The sequence below is a fragment of the Balaenoptera musculus genome, chromosome 7 (genome assembly GCF_009873245.2).
Source record: "Balaenoptera musculus isolate JJ_BM4_2016_0621 chromosome 7, mBalMus1.pri.v3, whole genome shotgun sequence".
Classification (NCBI taxonomy): domain Eukaryota; kingdom Metazoa; phylum Chordata; class Mammalia; order Artiodactyla; family Balaenopteridae; genus Balaenoptera; species Balaenoptera musculus.
In genome coordinates, this window is record NC_045791.1 from 60,023,054 (window position 1) to 60,045,217 (window position 22,164).

At 41.5% G+C, this 22,164-nt stretch overlaps 1 protein-coding gene across 7 annotated transcripts in view; it reads right to left on the bottom strand.

Annotated features, from left to right (window-relative positions):
- Window positions 1-19,599: 19,599 nt before the first annotated feature.
- The window catches only part of ZNF385B (zinc finger protein 385B), a 146,058-nt gene continuing 143,493 nt past the window's right edge, over window positions 19,600-22,164 (bottom strand). For 4 of the 7 annotated variants that reach the window (XM_036858813.1, XM_036858812.1, XM_036858810.1 and 1 more), the window contains exon 8: window positions 19,600-21,099. In XM_036858813.1, the coding sequence (XP_036714708.1) occupies window positions 20,881-21,099 (219 nt within the window). In that variant the 3' untranslated portion in view covers window positions 19,600-20,880. The remainder of the gene's footprint in view (window positions 21,100-22,164) is intronic. The other 3 variants (XR_005020692.1, XM_036858814.1, XM_036858815.1) reach the window with 3 other exon arrangements.

Consider the following 22,164-nt stretch of genomic DNA (forward strand, 5'->3'; position numbering starts at 1 on the left):
TTCAGAATGCAAAAGGGTCTTTTAAGAATTAAAAAAGCAATTACTTCAGGCCCCCGTTTTACACACCACCACCCGCCCCCCGCAAGATTTAGCCAAACCCTTTGACCTTTACATTCATGAGAAACAGGGAACTCACCCTTGGAATATGAGCTCAAAAACTGGGACCGCAGGACTTCCCTGGTGGTGCAGTGGTTACGAATCTGCCTGCCAATGCAGGGGACACAGGTTTGATCTCTGGTCCGGGAAGACCCCACATGCCGCAGAGCAACTAAACCCACGCGCCACAACTACTGAGCCTGCACTCTACAGCATGTGAGCCACAACTACTGAGACCGCGTGCCTAGAGCCCATGCTCCGCAACAAGAGAATCCACCGCAATGAAGAGTGGCCCCCACTCGCCGCAACCAGAGAAAGCCTGTGCAAAGCGACGAAGACCCAACACAGCCAAAAATAAAAAAATAAATAAATAAACTTATTTTAAAAAAAAAACTGCTAAGGGATGGCCTCCTTGCCTATGGGAAGTAGCAGCTACTACAACTCTGCTAAAAGGGACTGAAAAGTTAACGTTTGGTCAGCCAGTCACTATATGGACCTCGCACCAGGTTCAGGCTTTAGTAAGTCCTAATATAGCAGAATGGCTATTCCCCATAAGGTCGATTCAAGTTTGGGCTATGATTTTAGACAACCCAGTGGTTACCATAAAAACCTGTCACACGATAAATCCTAGCACACTGCTACCCACAGAAACGGGACCCCAGGAGCATGACTGTATAGAAACAACAGACATGATCTATTCCAGTTCCCCAACTAGGAAGTGAGCCTCTCCTGAACGCTGAAGAGGACTGGTTCACAGATGGGAGCAGGTTTATGAGAGGGAGAAAGGCTGGCAGCATACGAAGCCACCTCCCAGACCCAGGTCACAGAGGCATGAAGCCTAATGCCAGGGACTTCTGCTCAAAAGGCCAAGCTGATGGTCCTCACCCAAGCCTTAGAGCTTGGGACTGGGAAGATCTTAAATGTTTACACAGACTCCTGGTATGCCATTCTACATGTACACAGGGGTATTTGAATGGAAAGAGGTATGCTTTCACCTGTGAGAATAAACAGGTGAAACGTGGCTTGAGCATACTGAAGTTCTTAGAAGCAGCGCAGCTTCCAAAAAAGGTGGCAGTGACTAATTGTAGGGATCAACAAAAGTGGGATACAGAGTTAATAACGGGAAACAACAAGGCAGATACAGCTGCCAAAAGGGCAGTCCTAGAACCAGGCAGTAACTTGTCAACTACCCTCATACCTCAAAGGCCAGATCCATCCAATTACTCCTCAATCTACACAAAGGAAGTTATCAGACAAAGTCCCAAAGTGGGGCTTCAGGAGAGATCTAGGAGGCCATGTGTGGCTAGTTAGTGAACAAGGGCCATGCTTCTTTCCCCAAACTGCGGCTTGTCAAGACATCAGGAAAGCTCAACAAGGAACTCACTAATGGAGTGAAGCCCTGTGGAGAGTCAAGAAAACCGGATTAAGTTACTCCCAGTTGCCCTGCTCTGCATGCAGTTAGCTCCAAGAGATAAGTTAAAGTTAAGTGTGTATGAACTTACGTATGGTAGACCCATTCCCCAAGTGGAAAAACAACAAAAGCGTGACCAGGGATATTTAGGAAGTATGGAACTTCACTGATTGTTGGATCTATCACTCCCAACCTGAAACAGGAAAGGACCATCAGACGTATTTAAGAGGAGCCCTGAAAACTGAGACGGAAGCACTAAATAACACCCTCCTCCCAGCGGACAATCCCAATATAAACCCAACCACGGCAGTGAGCCTCAATATCAGGGCACACTTTTGCCTATATGCAAAAGACCTAGATACCTTCATTTTCAGGAACAATTTGCATATACTGGTGTCAATCCTACCTGGTGGGCAATATCACCCTTACAAACTGGACAGTACAACTTGCAACCTGCAATGGGAACCATATCCGAGTTCCAAACTGTAGACAGGCTGATGTCGAAACTGGTGCCAGTTGTGACACTTACGATAGAGAATACAAACAGCACCAACAATATGTAAATTATGCAGTCCAAAAGAGAAAAACACAGCTAAGAAGGATACCTGGACGCCCCAGTAAGACCTTGGATAGACCAGTGTGGATAAAGCACCAGGGTACCAGCGCTTCAAGAACTCAAGGTAAAGACTTCCCTGGTGGCGCAGTGGATAAGAATCTGCCTGCCAACGCAGGGGGCACGGGTCCAAGCCCTGGTCTGGGAAGATCCCACATGCCGCGGGGCAACTAAGCCCGTGCACCACAACTACTGAGCCTGTGCTCTAGAGTCCGTGCGCCACTACTGAAGCCCCCATGCCTAGAGCCCGTGCTCCGCAACAAGAGAAGCCACCGCAATGAGAAGCCCACGCATCGCAACGAAGAGTAGCCCCCGCTCGCCGCAACTAGAGAAAGCCCCCGCACAGCAACGAAGACCCAACGCAGCCAAAAACAAACAAACAAATAAATAAATAAATGTTAAAAAAAAAAGAACTCAAGGTAATGGCACAGGACTGGTGTGTTTATAAGAAGGGTTCATGTTCTTAGGTAAGCGCCCAAACTCACCAAGCGGCTGGGCATCCCAGTGCTTGGACAACACCAAGGTAAGAGGCTATATCACCATTGGAACAGTAGGGCCAGATCCGAGGCTGACTAAAGTTTACAATCAGACCATTAACAAAAAGGAGAAGCCATGATGTTTCAAGAGAGCGGCAGGACGACTAATTTCAGGACTCACTGTACTCACAGAGGTGCTAATGACCTTGGCCAGGGAAACCGTATATAACACTGTCACCATAAAGAAGGTAACAGCCACCGTGGAGACAGTGGCCAATGAGACGGGCCTTGACTTCAAACTATTACAAAAGTCTATTGACTCACTGGTCAGGATTGTCCTGGAAAACAAAATTGCCCTAGATTAGCTGACCAGGTAGGGGCCTATACACTGGCCAATACGAAGTCCTATTTTTATGTTAATGCAAGCGGCCTAACTGAAGAAAGTGCAGACAGACTACTGAAAAACCGCAACCTGTCTAGCAGAAACCAGGCAGCCTAATCTGGCCGAACAAATTTGGAGTGGGGCAAAACAGGACCTCCCTAGCGTCTCTTGGTTTCTACTCTTCCTGGGCCCCTTAATGACCATTATTCTCTTGCTAATATTTGGGCCATGCATGCCAAACTGTCTCCAAAAGGTTAGAATCTATAAAACTCCAAATGGTGGTTGCTCAGGGATCGAACAGTTAGGGCTGAGACCTGGTGACAATCAAACACATCTAAAGGCAGCTAGGGAGAAGTTCTCCTCCTCTACCCTGGGTTATGATGATGCCCAAAATCAGCAGGGAGTAGTTACAGAAGACGGACCTGTGCCCCTCAGTGCCTCTCAAGAATGAGGAGCAGGACAAGACAGGGGAGGGATGTGTCACCAGCAAAGCCCATTAACAATTCCCGGGAAATATAGAATCTGGGTAACAAAATAGTCTAACCTTTTTTTCCTTTGCGCTTAGTTTCACTTGCTCGCTTAGTTTCACTTGCTCACGGGGTGCTGCGTGCAGAAGCCTCGCCCCCAGCACTTCAGACTGGAGTTCCCAGTGCGAAAAGAACGCGCAAGCCACCTCAATTCAAAATGGTGTCCGCGGGCCCCTTGCAGAGACGCACGCCCCACGCACGCCCCACGCACGCCCCACGCACGCCCCACGCACGCCCCCACGCACGCACCACGCACGCACCACGCACGCACCACGCACGCACCACGCACGCACCACGCACGCACCACGCACGCACCACGCACGCACCACGCACGCACCACGCACGCACCACGCACGCACCACGCACTAGGATCTGGAGCCGTGAACTGCGCAGCTGCGCCCTCCCAGCGAGAACTCCGCCCCCTCCCTGCCCTGCTGCCCAGATCCCTATAAAGCAGCCCCGCCCACAGCCTGTCAGCGCACACCTTTCCATTCTTTGCTTAAAGAATAAGGCTTTCCTTTGCTTCTGAACCAGACTGGGTCTCGTTTGTTCTATTGGCGCAAGTGACACTGGCAGGAGGACCCCTGTTGGGGCTGGGCTTGGGAGGGCCGATAACACTTTGGGGGGCTCTCCCGTGGGGGTTCCACATGTGTGGCACTTCCATGGCATCTGTGCTCTGCTGGGCACAGAGTCCAGTGCTGGTGGCTGTCCTTCAAGTGCCTGGGGTGGAGTGGGTGAAAAACTCTTTCCCCCTGAAATGAAATACAGACACAGGATGTCAAAGCAGGGTCACTCTGTGGCCAGCGTGTTACAGCATTGAGGACGGTAGCCTCCTCTCTGCCCAGGAGTAAGCCTGCATCCAGGGCATCGGGTAGCGGGTGCTGTGCTGTTCTCAAGTCAATTCTCAAGAAGCAGGAACTTTAAGGAAAATGCCTCCCTTGAGTCCACAAAATCATAGATAGGTTTCCAGGAGTCTGAGAAGGCCTCTGTGATTGTGTAAGAAATTGAGTGTTGTAGGCGAGAATGTAAATTTTTCTATGGAGAGGGTCAAGTTCTTTCAGCAGATCCTCAAAGGGGTCCACAAGCTGAAAGATTAAGAACTATCTCCCCCTTCCAAGCTTTGTTATGAGGTTAAACTCCTCACCCCATTGCTCTGTCCTCTTTCCCAGGGGACTCTTTAGGCCCCTCCACTTGGGGCAGGTGGCAGTGAGAGAAGTCTGTTTGCTCTGCTCTGCAAATAGACTTTTCTCACCCTCACCCCCTGCAAAACTCTCCAAACATGCCTAAACTCAGTTGAAGACTATGGCCCCAAAAGACATCCTTGGTACAGGAGTTCAATTAAATGTAGAAAAGGTAAGTTTGCACATTTTATTGCCAGTCCTCCTGCATTTGTAGTAGAAGTTGTATTGCCATTTTTAAAACAGCCTTGGGGAAAAAAATCCTCTTTCTTAGAGAAAGTGACAACTTATTCTGGGGAAATTGTAGGAGTGGTAACGGAGAGTATTGATTTAATTAATTTTACTGCCTATCTGCATTGCCTGGGAACAGGTAAAATAACCAAATAAAATGGCAACATTTCATCTTCATGATCCCCGCAATCAAGTCAGGGGGAATTTACTAAATTGAGTAAGCTGCTGAGCAAGACACAGTTGAAAGACTACTTGTGAGATGTGGAGGTCCTGGCATTCAGAGGCACACCTACCATGGGCCTCCTGAAACTGAGCTCCAGTGGGATTGTTGGCACTGGTTTAAAGCAACGGAATGGTCCTCACCTGGGAGAGGGTACCCCCAGGTTAAGCATGGCCGTGGGGTGGGAGGGGGCCAGGGGCCAGTAGGACATTTGGGAGGAGGCTTTATCTCCAAGGGAGCCTCATACTTCTTTAATTTGTGTTGATTCATACTTAATTCCATCCTTTTCCTTTTTTTTTTTCTTTTTGCTCCAAAGTGGTTCAATTAATTAACAAATGGCCTGTATATCTTTTCCTGGAACATTCCATTTCCTTCGAAGTGGCTTTGGGGATAGTAGGAAACTGCTCCCCTTTTCCTTGTAGGAGCAACAAACCTGTGGGCTTTTTTCTTCCTTTGGATCCTTTTGTTGTAATGGTTCCCATCTGCTCCCCAGAGAAGGAAATTAAAAACTGCACTGCAGGGCTTCCCTGGTGGCGCAGTGGTTAAGAATCTGCCTGCCAATGCAGAGGACACGGGTTCGAGCCCTGGTCCGGGAAGATCCCACATGCCGCGGAGCAACTGGGCCCGTGAGCCACAATTACTGAGCCTGCGCGTCTGGAGCCTGTGCTCCGCAACAAGAGAGGCCGCGATAGTGAGAGGCCCGCGCACCGCAATGAAGAGTGGCCCCCACTTGCCGCAACTAGAGAAAGCCCTCGCACAGAAACTAAGACCCAACACAGCCATAAATAAATAAATTAATAAAAAAAACAAAAAACAAAAAACACAACAACAAAAAAAAACCTGCACTGCAGGGCTTCCCTGGTGGCGCAGTGGTTAAGAATCTGCCTGCCAATGCAGGGGACACGGGTTCGAGCCCTGGTCCGGGAAGATCCCACATGCCGCGGAGCAACTAAGCCCATGTGCCACAACTACTGAGCCTGCGCTCCAGAGCCCATGAACCACAACTACTGAGCCCGTGTGCCACAACAACTGAAGCCCATGTGCTTAGAGTCCATGCTCTGCAACAAGAGAAGCCACCGCAATGAGAAGCCTGCGCACCACAACGAAGAGTAGCCCCCGCTCGCTGCAACTAGAGAAAGCCCGCACGCAGCAACGAAGACCCTATGCAGACAAAAATAAATTAATTAATTAATTTTAAAAAAAAACTGCACTGCATTGGGCACATGGTGGATCAAGTTTTCCCACTACTGTTGTGAATGGAGCCGAGCACGTTTGCAATCGCTCCAAACTGTTCCCTTTCTTGACAGAACTGTCCAGAAGAGGAGGCTGTGTGGACAAGGCTGGCTTCCTGGCTTCAGAGCCCTGGCAGCTGAAGCAGCGCTTGCTCCTTAAATTTGACTTCCGGTCTTCCTAAATGCCAGATTGCTCCTGCCCCTAAGGGTTCTGACTCACCCTGTTGTCAAGTTCCAGCATTGCCTAAGAGCTTGGCTCCACTCTGTGTGTGCTTTTAACAAGCAGTATTTTACTTACTTTCTGAGATGCTGAGAGTGGGCGAGCCGGCCGTGAGAATCAAACACGGAGTGGGGAGGCCTGTGGGCCATTGCTTCAGGCCTCAGGAAGTCAATCCCACAGGTGCAGCTCCACCTGCCCTGGGACGCCCCAGCTAGTCACATCCACCAGCTTTATTGTGCAAACCCGGCTCACATCCTCCACACTCACAGATGGCAGGGCTTAGCTTCCAGGTGTGAGGGAGTGAAAACATGGGCAGGAGGCCTTCCATTACCTGTTGGTTTCTCTCTTCAATGACTAATATAGGCAGAGCTACGTAATGGGAGAGTCAAGGCTTGGAGTCCTTGGTGAACGTGATTGCTTTTCTGCCTGTAATGTATGTTTTCCAGCTTGGCTCTAGTAAGTGTTGTAACAGATGCAGAAAAGGGAGTCACCCTATTTTTCTCTGAGATATTCATGGTCAGAGGATGAGCTAGTATTCATCAGTGGCAGCCCTAAATAAGAAAGCCTTTGCCACAGCATTTGCATTTGGCTAGCAAAACGGGGCAAAATTCAAAAGGAGGAAATAGAAATTAGGGAGTGCCCCCTTCTTTTCTGTCTGTCACATGAAATATGATTCTGGTTCTGCTGTTGTCTCCAGCTGCAACAAAGAGCATTTGACTCTGTGTGAGGATCCCCCTCTGGCTCACTTTATAGATTCTGATCATAATGACATGAGATCTCAGAGTGGCAATTAGATGACATTAGCACACAGAGGCCGGCAAAATTCATGCTCAAAGCAGTTAAAGATCATTTATAACCTTCCTGAGACTGTTCAACATATGCCATGGTTCAGAAGCATCCATGACTTCTTAGAGCACTCATGTCTCTAGCTATCATTTATTATTATTATTTATTAAGTAGGTAGGATCATCTTTCCCCACCCTCATCATCATCAAGATATAGCCAATGTGTCTATCACATCCAAATACAGCTATTTGATCTGAAAACCATCCTGACCTGAGTTTAATACATGACAATTTCCTACAGTGATTTTTTTGGAGCCAACCATATGGGAATTTGTGTACCTCGTGGGCAATTAAATAATTAATACTATTTGCTCTAGCATCAGTGGTCTAACAGATTACTGTGTCACTTCAGGAATTTCCAATTTAGATCAGTAATTTTAGGAGATTTACTTCCAGAGTTTATTCTTTTCCATCAGAAGTTTAGCAATAAATGATAACATTCTTCTCCCCAGATCTCCATGAACGTCGTGCCAGATGACAGCTCAAATGCTCTATATAGGGTCTACGCCTAAGTGGGTTAGACAATGGTTTGACTGAGAAAGAAAAATACATCATTTAACCAAATATTCTTCCCTCCCCCACCACTCACATACCTAGAAAGCGGGTTTTTTTTGTTTGTTGTTCCTCAGGCTTGGGAGATATATTTGCCCTCAATAGTGACAAGGGGCACCCAACTCCTCTCACCTTCCTAGGTGTGGTCCCTCTTCAGCTCTAAATAATTAATGTATCTCAAACCTGGCTTCTCATTCAGATCACTTGGAGAGTTTGTTTGTTTTCCTAACAATGCCCGGGGCTTACCACCAAAGATTCTGCTTCAGTTGATGTGATGTTGAGGCCACCGCTGTGCTATTTTTTGAAAGCTCCTCAGGTGATCCGCAGCCAGATTGAAGGCCTCTGGAATAAACTCATCTCAGTATAACCAGAAACAGAATAAATCAATCCAAGTTAAACAGACAGACACATGTGAAAAGGAACCTACTACCTGAGACTTTACTTTCTTTGAAGGTCTTAATAAGCTCCTTTAGGGCCAGGTGGGAGTCTCAGCACCAGTGTCTGGCACATTGTGGTTTGTAGAATGAAGATGATTATTTATTCTTATCATGCAACAGTGATTCATAATATATGTCCAGAAGTCATTTTTTGACAATCTCAACTTATAAACTATGGAACACCTGAAAGGAAAAAAGGAAAAAACAAATGCTGCAATAGAGCAGCTAAAATTATGTCAAAAAACGAAAAATGATTCTGATACACTTTACTCCTGGGACCATCCCTCAGGCTGCTCTGGGAGCTCTCTTCTTATTTTACACACAGTTCTAACAGTCTTGCTTCTCTGGTTCTTCATTTACAGAAACTTAGAGGAGTGACTAAGGAAAATGACACATCAAAAAAGTAAACAATGGAATTCAGAGAGAATATGATAGTTTGGGACTATTTAGGATGAGGGCAAATAGTTTTACATACCGAGCATCCCTGACTTGGTGCCCATCATTCATTCATTTATTGGGATTCACTAGTGCAAGGTACCATGCTGGATGCATGGCGATTACAAAGGTGAACACTTTCATTGAGTACGAGTGAGTCTCTACCTTGGCCCCAGCCCCTTTATTTTCGCTCTTGAGTTGCTTAAATACAGTAGCATCATGCAGCTGCTGCTTAGTTTTCATATAGCATTTTTTGCTGTCCAGAGTATTTTATAGTTTTTTATTACTGACACCCTAGTTCAGGTCATTCTTGTGGCCGCATAACTGTCTCTCTGTCCACATAAACTTCTCCAACCCCTACTTTATATTTCTGCCACAAAGATCTCCCTAAATGCACATCTGATCATATTACTCCCAGGTAAAATCCTCTAATGATCCCACAAGCTACAAGATTTCACTTGGACTTCTACATGAGGTTCTTCATGACTGATCCATGACTATGTCCCAGCCTACTCTTATCCCTCCTGTTTCTCATTTTCAGGTTCTATAAACCCCTCACTGTTCCCTTCACACTGTATTTCATAATTCTTTGCCTTTGCTCATGCCATTCCTTCTCTTTGGAATGCTTTTTCTTCTTGCCATTTTAGCTATCCTGTCCTCCAGGAAGTTTTCCTTGACGTCTACTCACTCTGCACATGTGCCACCTAACCCATTGGGTTCGTTGTCTTCCACTTGCTCTCATTATGTACTAGAATAATGTTCACGTGTGTTGTCTTCACAGCTACTTCTTCCCTCTACTGCTCCCTTACTTCCCAGCATTTTAAGGAACGTGAAGGCAGGAACCATTCTTATCCATTCTTAACAATTCTTATCATTGTCTTTCCAGAGTCTGACATCAACAATAAGTGGCTGTTAAAGGGGACTAAACTGAAAGCTCTTTCCCGTTTTTATTACTCAGATGTCATGTCTCAGCAGGAACTTCTGGAAGTAGTTCACGAGCCCTGAGTTTCTACAAGTTGTTCCTAGGATTTAGATGAGGATTCTAATGCTCTGACAGCAGTGAGCGGTCATGGAGAACATGGGAGCTGGCAGGAGGCTGTCTGGGATAAATATGTGAGTTACTTCATCTCTGGAACTTCAGTTCCTCATCTGTTTCTCAGGTGTGTGCAGTGCTTGTCATGCCAATAATATGAGAGCTAAAAATTTATTGAGCATTTATTATTATTGTTTTTAGTGGATCTTCACAAAACATTTTGATATATGCAGGACAAGTATCATCCCCATTTTATAGATGAGAATACTGAGTCTCAAACTTGCTTAAGATAATGTGTCAGTAAGGGTAGGCTCTGGGGATTGGAATTTGGGAATTCTGATTTTTGTCCATTTTTCTTTCCATAACTATATGACATCATCTACATGTGTCACAAATGATGGTTTTAATGATGAACTTGAATCATCAAGAAAATATTATAGACAGTATATCATGCTTAAGAAGGTAGGACAATAGATAACAACTTTTAGAAAAGGTTCCATCCAAAAGTTTAAATAAAACCAAGAAAATGTGGTTCTGAAGGGACTAAGATTTGTGTATGTGAAAAATAAACTTATTTGGACAACTTATTCCCTGATTTATAAATCAAGTATTATTGTAGCCAAATTTTAGTAATATAGTAGGTTTATTAGAAATTAGAATCAAGGGATAGAGAGCTTCCTTGAGATGTATTCTAGAGTATTCTCCTACGTTTGCTTATAGCCATGCTTTTCCTAGTCCACAGCAATAATGGATAAATTTTAGAGATCTTGCTTTGAAAGCCACCTTCAAATATCCTCTTACTTTTCTAGAATTGCTACCTAAGAACTAGGAGCAATCTTCCATAAACACCTAAAACCTATTTTCTCTTATTTCACTTAAATCAGAGGTAACTTTGTTCCTCTATTTACCTTTTTTTAAAAAAAAATTTTATTAGGGTATAGTTGTTTTACAATGTTGTGTTAGTGTCTACTGTACAGCGAAGTGAATCAGTCATATGTATATATATATCCCCTCTTTTTTGGATTTCCTTCCCATTTAGGTCACCACAGAGCACTAAGTAGAGTTCCCTGTGCTATATAGTAGGTTCTCATTAGTTATCTATTTTATACATATTAGTGTATATATGTCAATGCCAGTCTCCCAGTTCACCCCACTCCCTTTATTTGTCTTGAATCACTAGGTCCTCTTCCATATTACAAATGATTTCTGTTTTGTTTTGCTTTTAAGTAAAGGTTACAGGTAGGATTTTGTTTGCAAGGAGAAAAGCAAGTGAATTGTTTCCTAGGGCATTTACAATCTTTGTTTCCTAAAAATATATGATTGTTTGAAGATGAACCTCCTTGGAGTCTTAATCTCAAATCTAGTCTACTCAGTATAATCTTTGGAAATGTTTATTGCTTTACTCTGGACTTGATATGCAGCACTGCCTAGACCCAGGGGTCTAACAGGTATCCTGAGGCCAATAAAGCTTTCGTCAGTGTTATGAACCGGTCTGTTGATCTTCTCTGTTTTACACTAGGGCAGGGTGGGAGTGGGGTGGGAGAACCTGTTAGGATGTGGATATATGGGCTCCTCTCCTACCCTCCTGAATAATAACCTCTAGTGGGAGGGGTGTGGCACCCAGGAATCTGAATTTTAACAAAGTTTCCAGGTGATTCTTCTACACATGACCCTTTGAGAATCCGTGATCCAGATTGTACTTTGCACCTCAGTGAAGACAGCAGTCAGTTCAAGTTTTGTGCCTAGAGACAAAGCAAAGCAACCACCCTATTACAAAAGCCCTGCTTTCTGGCTTGAGACCAGTGCTGCTTTTCCACTCTTGCTTGGTGTTCTGTTTCCAAGCCAACTTCAGTGCTTAACTGCTCAGTATATTGATTTAAAATGGGCTCAGCCATGTTGTGAATTGTGAGTGAGAATTAAAGCCAGTCTTTTGTTTTAAAGAAGGTGTGAACTTGACTACCAGCTATCTGTAATGACAATGCATCTCAAGAGAGCCTCCTATCACCAGGAGCTACAAGGAGGAGCCTACTGATCTTTATCTTAGAAAGCCAGAAATCGAAGTGCAAAGTGTTTCTTCACTTCACGGTTTTCCTATTTATCATGCAAGCTTCGATTTTAATGTTTAGTCCCATACGTGCCATGAGTTTATATGTAGTGGAAAGTGAAACGGTTTTGGCATCCAAATAATGAATTTTCTTAGAGGAAGTGTCTGCATGGGATTCCAATCCTTGACGGGAAGGAGAGCTTGTGTTTTGTATTATCCTTTAATCATTTGAAACTTCTGGGCTTTGTAGGTTAAATGCTGTCAGCTGCTCTTCAAGGAAATTACTAGCTCTTCATTCTTAGTTCTTACATAGTCTGTGTTCTTTACGCATTTGATTCTTCCCCACTGCCTAAAGTGCAGGGAATGAAACATCAGACAATATGCCTAAGATGGTCGCCATCTCAGAGAAGGAAAAGGAGGCTGTCTTTTCTTTCAGTTGGTGGCCTATTGACCATGTATGTATTTTATAATAAAAATGCACTTCCAGTCAACAGTGAAAGGCAGATGCATTTTGATCTTTCTTTAAAAAAAAATTTATCTATTTATTTGGTTGCACTAGGTCTTAGTTGCGGCAGGTAGGCTCCTTAGTTGTGGCATGCATGTGGGATATAGTTCCCTGACCAGGGATCGTACTGGGGCTCCCTGCATTGGGAGCACAGAGTTTAACCACGGCACCACCAGGGAAGTCCCCGTTTTGATCTTATAATAATGTCATTACTATAATAAATAGGCAAAATTTCTATTAAAAACAATGGAGTTGTATGAATCTAGGCACTGGTTATGCAATTGCCATAGAATTGGTGTTTAGTAATAAAAGACACACAATTGGTTGAACAATAGAAGAACCCAGAACATAGGAGATAGATGGGAAGAATCCATGTGAGAGGCATGGAGAATCATAGATCTCAAATGGTATTTACATTCTTTAAACAATTGGGTGTTTCCTTTTTCAAAGTAATCTTATTACAATTTCTCAACATGTCAGGAAAATAGTTTTTCTCAAGGCAGAAAAAAAATCTGAAGTAACGGTAAAACTCTTTCCTTGCTTTTTATTTCTATAATTAATTACTTTTGACATTTATTATGCATTTATTTTCCAATTATAATTTCTTGGAGTCTTTTAAAATTGCATCTCTGTCATTATATAGTGGAAGTCATCTGTTTTGGTTATAACAGGACAACTGATTATACTTACATGATTCTGAAACAGCAACATGTATTCATTGTAAAAAATTCAAACTATACCAAAAATTAAGAATAAAATGTAAAGCCATATGAAAATTTACAACTCTGGGGTAACTTCTACCAGTCTGGATTACCACTTTTATCAGACATTTCTCCATGTATATTTACAAACATACAGATACAGTTTTAAACTTTAATACAAATGTGATCATACTCAACATGTATGTTCTGTAACCTTTTATTTCCCCCACTAGGACACATATCATGGACATCTGTTCATAATTACACAATTATAGAATTACATCATCAGTTTTTAATGTTTTGCTGTTTCCTACTGTGCAAATTCCATAATTTACTCATCCCTATGAATGAACATTTTTTTTCACTATTTTGAAACATACTTCCAGACTCACAGCACCACTGTATATATACCATGTAGCTGAGAAAAGAATTTCAGTGCCATTAAGAATTCTGCATCAAATCAAAACTACAATGAGGTATCACCTCACACCGGTCAGAATGGCCATCATCAAAAAATCTACAAACAATAAATGCTGGAGAGGGTGTGGAGAAAAGGGAACCCTCTTGCACTGTTGGTGGGAATGTAAATTGATACAGACACTATGGAGAACAGTATGGAGGTTCCTTAAAAAACTAAAAATAGAATTACCATATGATCCAGCAATCCCACTACTGGGCATATACCCTAAGAAAACCATAATTCAAAAAGAGTCATGTACCACAGTGTTCATTGCAGCACTATTTACAATAGCCAGGACATGGAAGCAACCTAAGTGTCCATTGACAGATGAATGGATAAAGAAGATGTGGCACATATATACAATGGAATATTACTCAACCATAAATAGAAACAAAATTGAGTTATTTGTAGTGAGGTGGATGGGCCTAGAGTCTGTCATACAGAGTGAAGTAAGTCAGAAAGAGAAAAACAAATACCATATACTAACACATATATATGGAATCTAAAAAAAAAATAGTTCTGATGAACCTAGGGGCAGGACAGGAATAAAGACCCAGACGTAGAGAATGGACTTGAGGACACGGGGAGGGGGAAGGGGAAGCTGGGATGAAGTGAGAGAGTAACATTGACATATATGCACTACCAAATGTAAAATAGATAGCTAGTGGGAAGCAGCTGCATAGCACAGGGAGATCAGCTCTGTGCTTGCGATCACCTAGTGGGATGGGATAGGGAAGGTGGGAGGGAGATGCAGGAGGGAGGGGACATGGGGATATATGTATATGTATAGCTGATTCACTTTGTTATACATCAGAAACTAACACAACATTGTAAAGCAATTATACTCCAATAAAGATGTCAAAAAAAAAAAAAATTCTGCATCAGATTTAGATGTAAGCCTTAACCAAAAGTTACAGAAACATTAAGCACTATGACACGTTATCTTTTTAGCTGTTTTTAATAGTCTTCTATTTTCACCTTTGATAAATAAGCTTGTAAAATTGTGACTGAACCAGCTTTAAACTGTCATTATCCCATTATTTTTTTATCTGAGTGAAATTATTGAGGCAAATTTTTTTTTAATAACAGACATGTAAAAATTTATTGAGCTGTACACTTAATATTTGTGCATTTTATGTTTTTTTAATCAGTCATCAATTTTATACACATCAGTGTATACATGTCAATCCCAATTGCCCAAATCAGCACACCACCATCCCCACCCCACCGTGGTTTTCCCCCCTTGGTGTCCATACGTTTGTTCTCTACATCTGTTTCTCAACTTCGAGGCAGATATTTTGAGGAGATGAGGAAGGCTGGTGTTTTTCAGAGTGCAAAGTGATTTTGGAGTGTAAAGAATTTCTTTGGGTTGAGTTCCATTGAACTTTGTCACTTACCTGTGTCCCTGAACTATGAAACTATGAACTATGAATATCTAGACTAAGGAATAGTTTCTCTTGATAAATAAACAATTAACAAATACTGTGGACACTAAAAAACAAATCTTTTAAAATTTACATGGTTAATGTCTTTGGATAAAGTCTTGGATATAGAATTCCTGGGCCAAAGGTTATGGATAATTGATATAATGGTATGTATAATTCCAGAAAAGTCAAAGCAATTTTTATTGCTACCAACAGTGTATGAATGTGTCTATTTCCCCACTCTCACTGATATAAAGTTTAGAGAATTTTTATGCTAGATCAAAAAATGTTGATTTATTTCATTTGGATTACTTTAGTGATGACAAACATCTTTTTACATTTATTAAGCATTGGTGTATATTTTGTCTTTTCTGGATTGCCTTTTTGCCTATTTTGCTATTAGATTGTTTTTCTTCTCTGAAAGAGTTCCCTCACCCCATTTTATGATTTCTCTGTATAATAAAGATATGAAACTGTATGTCACATGGATTATAAATATTTTTCTTAGTTTGTCTTGTATGTTTAAATCCTCTTTATAGTATCTTTTAATATTTTTAAATCAGAAAGAAGTTTATTTTTTATAATGGTAGTAATTTTTTTTACAACATAAAGAAGTTTTTCGTTTTATACAACTTGAAATTCTGTTTTTGTTACATGGAATACAAGATTTATAAAATTCAAACAACTCTGTGATATGCAAACATTTTGCATTTACTTCTATTATCATAGTATTATGTCTATTTGCATTATACCCTTTTGAATAGAAACATCAGCTTACAATGAAAGAATCTGCTATTTCTTCTCTGTTACAGATGTATTTTTCTCTGAGTCTAGGTTAACACTAAAGACTCAAAGTTGGCTAATTTGAGAAATTGTAAAATTTAGAAATTTAAAATGAGAAGAATTAATTTCACTTATCCACTTACTATGAAAATTTGTGTAGCAAACTGTAATTTACAGAAACATTTTTATGTGTTTAATTTTATTTGCTTCTCAGAACCACCCTGTGAGTTGGGTACCATTATATTTGTTTTATATATGTGAAATACTGAGGTGCTGGGAAAATTACATAAGATCATTTTCTGACATAAAATCACAGAACTAACGAGCGTATGAAATGACCAGAGTTTCAATTCAGGTCTTTTGAGTGCAGAATATGTATTATTCTTTTTAATTCACCTCTATCCTAATTTTACATTTCCACTGTAATAAAAATGAAAAACAGGTGCTTAATGACAAGCTTGTCCAAGCATCTGTAGATAAGTGACTTCTTTAAAATGAATAATGTGACATAGTTATTTTCATTGCATCCACAGAAGGGATTGATCTGACAACCTGAGGTTTGATACAGTTTGAGTACTTACTGAGGAGTAGAAGGACACATTATATTGTCATTCTGCTTTAGAAATTTTAGCCAAAGAAATCAGGGCAGTTCCTGACAGTCGTTCTCCATAGCTGCTGAGAACCTGCACCACATCCCTGATGAATTCTCCCGTGGAGCTAATTACTTGGAGGAAGGAAGGAGGGAAAGCTGAGCATGCCCTGTGGACTTTTTTCTTTCAATACACAGCTTCTCCTCAACCTACCAAGGTACCAGAAACTTGTATTTTCTCAGAGAGGCCATGCCACCTCTGATATTAACTGAGGGCCATCATATTAACAAAACAAAGATCTGATGGAAGGAAAACTACAAAGAGAGACCAGAATCCACACAGCAGACCTAGAGAGGTGAAATGAAATCCTTCCGCCTGTTACCTGAAGATGCTTGTGCTTACCGAGGGTGTATGTCTTGATGCTGACTTAATCTTTATCTATCAGAGAGTTCCTGGTCATCTCCCCCGTCTCGCTATGATCCCTCTCTCCGATGGCACCCCAGGCAGTGGGCGCACCCATTCCTCAAAACATCCCCAAACTCATTCTCCTCAGTGAATCTCTTTAGACTTCCAAAGGGAGACTTAGCACAATAGGATTTTCACCTGATGTTCTTTCAGCTCTTTCTCCTTTTTTTTTTTTTTCCAATGGGAATCCTTTGGTTCTCTTTCTTAGCTACATTAACTGTAGTGTAATTTTCCTTAAAGCATTTTCTGGGAGAAAAATTCTACACAACCACAACGATTTCTGCTCCAGAAAATAAGAATTCCCTTAGGGCAGATAAGAAACAAATCAAGGGTGATATGTTTGGTGCATAATACAAATGAAAAATTTGGTGTTTTTTTTTGCTTTCACAATCCTTTAATCTTGTTAAACAGGTAAAAGTTAGAGGCATCTGCAGCTGCATATTCCCGGGTCCTGGTCCTATCCAATGTCAATATATCATTGACATTTACTTATTGAAAGTTCCTTCCTCTGCCTATTTGTGAGTGCATTTCACGTGTGCCTTTTAAAAACTCATTATTTAGCTTTTAATACCCAGGAGGTCACTTCTCTCCTGAAGAATTATGGTACTTGAGAAGAAGAGGAATGCTCCTGGGACAAGGTTGCCAGATTTAGCAAAGAAAAATACAAGCTGTCCACTTAAATTTGAATTTCAGATAGACAACAAATATTGTTTTGGTATCCATATGTCCCAGATATAGCATACTTATTTATGGAACATATTAATCTATATGCAATATCATAATAAAAATTATGAAAATATTATACTAAAAATTATTCATTATTTATCTGAAATCAAAATTTAACTAGGTGTTTTATATTTTATCTGGCAATCTTATGTGAGACCAGTTTTAGATTCTACAGAGACCAGAGCTGGACTATTTCAGAGTAAGCAGCACATGTTTTAACTTTCGGAATAAGTTGGCGGGGGGCAGGGGTAGAATGTTAGTCTTTTCCCACTACACATGGCATAGGATGGGGTATTAGTTCAAATATATATATCCCCTCAGGGTTGACCCACTCTGCCACCTCAGAATCAGGGTGGATAAGATATAGCTGTTTGAGAGTGTTTTATAAATCATTGCCTGAAGCTATTGATGGCTTCTTTTGGAGGCATGCATTTTAATTAATTGTTATTCTTTTGTACTTCCTCCCTTAGGTGATTTTTAAAAACTTAAACTCTATAATAATCAGTAAATTCCTAGGTCTATTTATATGTTGATATTTTAAATTTCTTGAGGATTGTAGAAAGATTTAATGATATAGAATGATACAAGAGAAATAAAACATAATTGTCAATGGTGTCTACAAAAAAAAAAGCTTCTCCAAAGAGTTAAACTAAAACACAGTTCCTTCAGAGTATGTCTGAAGGTCCAACCAAGGTTTAATGTAACAAGTAGTGGTCAGAGTTCAAAAGAGTCATATTAAAAAACCCCCTCAAATTCTGAATGTCAAACTGGAATCTTAATAGACTCTAAAACTAATTATAAGCTTAGAATATTGAGGTCAACAGTTTTCAAACAGTCGGATTAACTCTTTGATAGAGGAAGTCTGTTCCCACGTATCACAGCTGCACAGCCATCCACTGGCCTTAATTTTTTAGAAATGAGAATTTAGGTCCTACTCCCACCCCAATTCTTCTTAACCTAAAAAAGAAGCAGAATCTATAATGGCTACAAAGCTACTAACACTCCCCTTAAAATTCTATAACAGAGCGGTAGATTAAAGATGGCCATAAATTCTTTGCTCTTCTTCACATTGAAAAGTGATTAATCAACTTCCGTTTGAATCTGGATTGGTCTCGGTGACTTGCTTTATCAATAGAATGCGGCATACGTGACATGCTGGGAGTTTCGAGACAGTTTTATAGGAAGACTTTTCATTTCCACCCAGAACCTCTTCAAATGCTCTCGCTGGGCACCCTGAGTTTCTATGTAACTACCTGAGACCACTTAGCTGGGGAGACCACCCAAAGGCCCTCTGATAGACTGTTCCAGTAGGATCCAGCCTCCCAGCCCCTCCATCCAGGCAGACATATGAGCAAAGCTATTTTGGCTTCCACACCAGCCCACCCACCAGATGAATCGACCCAGGGATCTCCTATTGAGGACTTGGGGAACAGAACAGCCCAGCCAAGCCTTGCTGGAATTCCTGACCCCTGAAATTGTCACATAATAAAATGGTTTTATTTTAAGCCACTTTGTATTAGAGTAGTCCATTAAACAGAAAACCAGAAAAAACAGTGATATATTGCTCTTCACACTTAAAAACAGAACGAAGTGGAAGAAAAGAAGGGTTGGCTGATTAGAGAAGGTCAAAGGGGAGGAGTGGAATCAAATCCTCTAAAAGGAGATCATTATTGCATTGGACACAAATAAAAGATGAGTTAGGAATTTAGAAGACTCACAGAGTGTTTAAAAATTGTGTCACAATTTTTGGTAGACCGCTACTGTGATTTTGGGCCACACTCACAACTTTGGTTCAACTTCTTAGAGATTCAGAGAGAAAACAGCAGTAAAGTCTTGCGTCATGCAGCTGCTCTGAACAGTAATGAATAAAGATGACAAATAAATATGCTGCAAATAAGAACTGAAAATGCTAAATATGTAAGAAGCAATCTTTGCACCTACTGAAAAGCCTTCATCAGATGATTTCAAATTGGAGGTGTCTCAAGAGAAAACAACTTTGAAAATACAAACAGATTTTTATTTTTTGTACTTTTATTGAAAAGGTACATTTAAAAAAATACACAGACATTTTACCATTTACAGATTGCAGATATAGATGCTCTAAAAGAGTTCACTCTATTTTGCTGTCTTATACCTCTTGCCCCTGATATGACAAACATTCCAGTCCTGTTGATATCAGCTTAGAAACAGGGGCATGGGAGCATGACCTGCAACAGATTCAGTGAACAGAAAGACAGATTGTTCAATTATAAATTTTTTTATCTTCTGTACATTATTGCATTAGGGAGCCACAAAATTATGTAGCATCATTACAAATGAAAACAGGTTAAAAATGAAGAAGATAATGATGTAGAAATACATGGATTCATTGTCTTCTTGCTGAACACACAAGAGGTGCAAAAATGTGCAATTTAGGAAGCTCTTTTTCTGTTTGCATACATTTGCTTAGCAACTCAAACTGGTGAGGAAGCTACAAAATAAGTTAAACAAAAATAGCAGACAGGTAGTAATTAGAGCTATGTTATATGGCTTTCTATTTTGTTTAAATATCACCAAATAAAATGTAAAATAAAGAAAATACGTTATCTTTTGTTCTCTTAAAGAGAAAATTCAAAGCTACTTTGCTTCCTAATGTTTACACAGCAACTAAAAATGTTTAATTCAGACAAGAGATACAGATCTAGTACTACACAGGATACAACAGTACTTGGGTCTAAAACAGTACACAATCCCTGTCAACAATAGTACACCAAAAAGAAAACGCTGTGATCCGTTGGTAAGATGGTATCCACAAGTAAGCACTTGTGTTCATCTATTTTTGTTCCACACTAGAATGTGCCCAGTTGGATTCCAGGATTATTTACAGACGTGTGAGGAAGACCCTAGTTTTCAAGTCTGTCAGGAAAATATTCCATATTGTTTCTAAGCCAGATCACACCCACGGAAAAATAGTCAGAAAATGATATATATGTATATATATATATATTTTTTTTTTCCTGACCAATACATTTGCAAGAAACTAAATATCTCTGATACACGAATTGTATGGGGTAGGGCAGGGGGAGGGGCTAGGGAGATAAAGCTTCTGCTGCTCAGATTCCGAAATTATAGGAGCGGCCCCTAAAAGCACTCTTGAATCTAGCGACTTACTCTTTGGAGTTGGGGCTCAGGTGGTACGCTGCATTTTGCAGTTGGGTGGGACACTGCAACACCAAATGCTCAAATTGCTGAATCCTTTTGGCTTTCCTGCTCTACTTTTCCTACTGGCCTCAACCGTCTGGGTGCTTGCAGACATTAGTACGGGGCGAAGAGGATGGAGGCGGGAGTGGCGCGGATGGGGCCGTGGCCGGGCCTCAGCAGAGCTGGAGGGATGGCTGGAGCCTGGAAGAGCGAGGCCGACGGCCGGGGTGGCAGTGACAGCGCGGAGGACACTGCCGCCGCCGCTGCCAGGGGCGAGGACAGGAAGGCCGGGGCCAAAGGCTTCATCATATCCTTCTGGAATGCAAGTTTTGCCTAATAGAGGGAGAAAACCAGGAGTGGGGTGGGGAGATTGTTTTGAATAACAGCAGCACAGATATTTTCATAAGTAAAAGAGAGACATTCAGAAGTCAAAATTTTAAAATCTTAACTCTCAGAAGTCAAGACATGATTATTTTCACAAAGCTGGTTTCAAAGCCTCTTGGCATACCTTTTCTTTGATTTGTTTCCATTTCAACTCTTTTCTGGTGGTCCTTGCCCCTGGGCACTAGGACAGAGGAAAGCCTCTCTGAATAGATACTGAAAGTATTTTATGCTGCTGCTCACAAGGAAAAAACAAACACACCCAGAAGGTTTCCTGCTTAGATTATGGAGCTCAATTCAAACTAATGACTTGTTTTAAACCACAATGAGGCTTTTTGGAGAATATGCATTACCCTTTACTTCACCTCTTAAAAAAGCCGCACTGGGTTAGGTAACTGGAGTTTGGGACATTGGGGACCCATGAACAGTCATGAAAACAAAGTCAGTTTACACCGCTCTGGCCACTTAAAAAGTATTACTTGAAAAACTGCAGCTAACTCAAATTTGTCATTGGCAATGATTGTAAATGGGCTAGAAACTTTCTCTATTTAAAAGGGATCCCAAGGTGGAATCTTCCTGTGAAGTAAGAAATCAATCCTTAATCCCTCTCTTTTGCAATCAGGAGGAGCTTTGCAAACTGGATTTGCTTAATGCATGTAATGCCTGCGTGCAGCATCGACTGAGCTTTGGAAAAACTGGAGGTAATGTCAGTATTGCCTTCAGCTGGCCAATCCCAGCTTTCAACCTCAGCAGAACACCACGCTGGGCTGAGTCCCAGGGAGACTAGGAAATCCATCCATCTGGGTATTTATATGACATCTATTGGTGGAGCCCCTTAATGTTTTTACAAAGAAACTGAAAATAGCACATTTTGAGAGCAGGTAAGACAGGCTGACTATCAACATGCCTGCTAGACAGGGAAAGAGAGAGGAATACACACAGCCACTGTACTTTCTGGAGAAAGAGAGAGAAAGAGGTGGGGGGAACACCCCAGAAAGGAGGAGGATATTAAGTAGA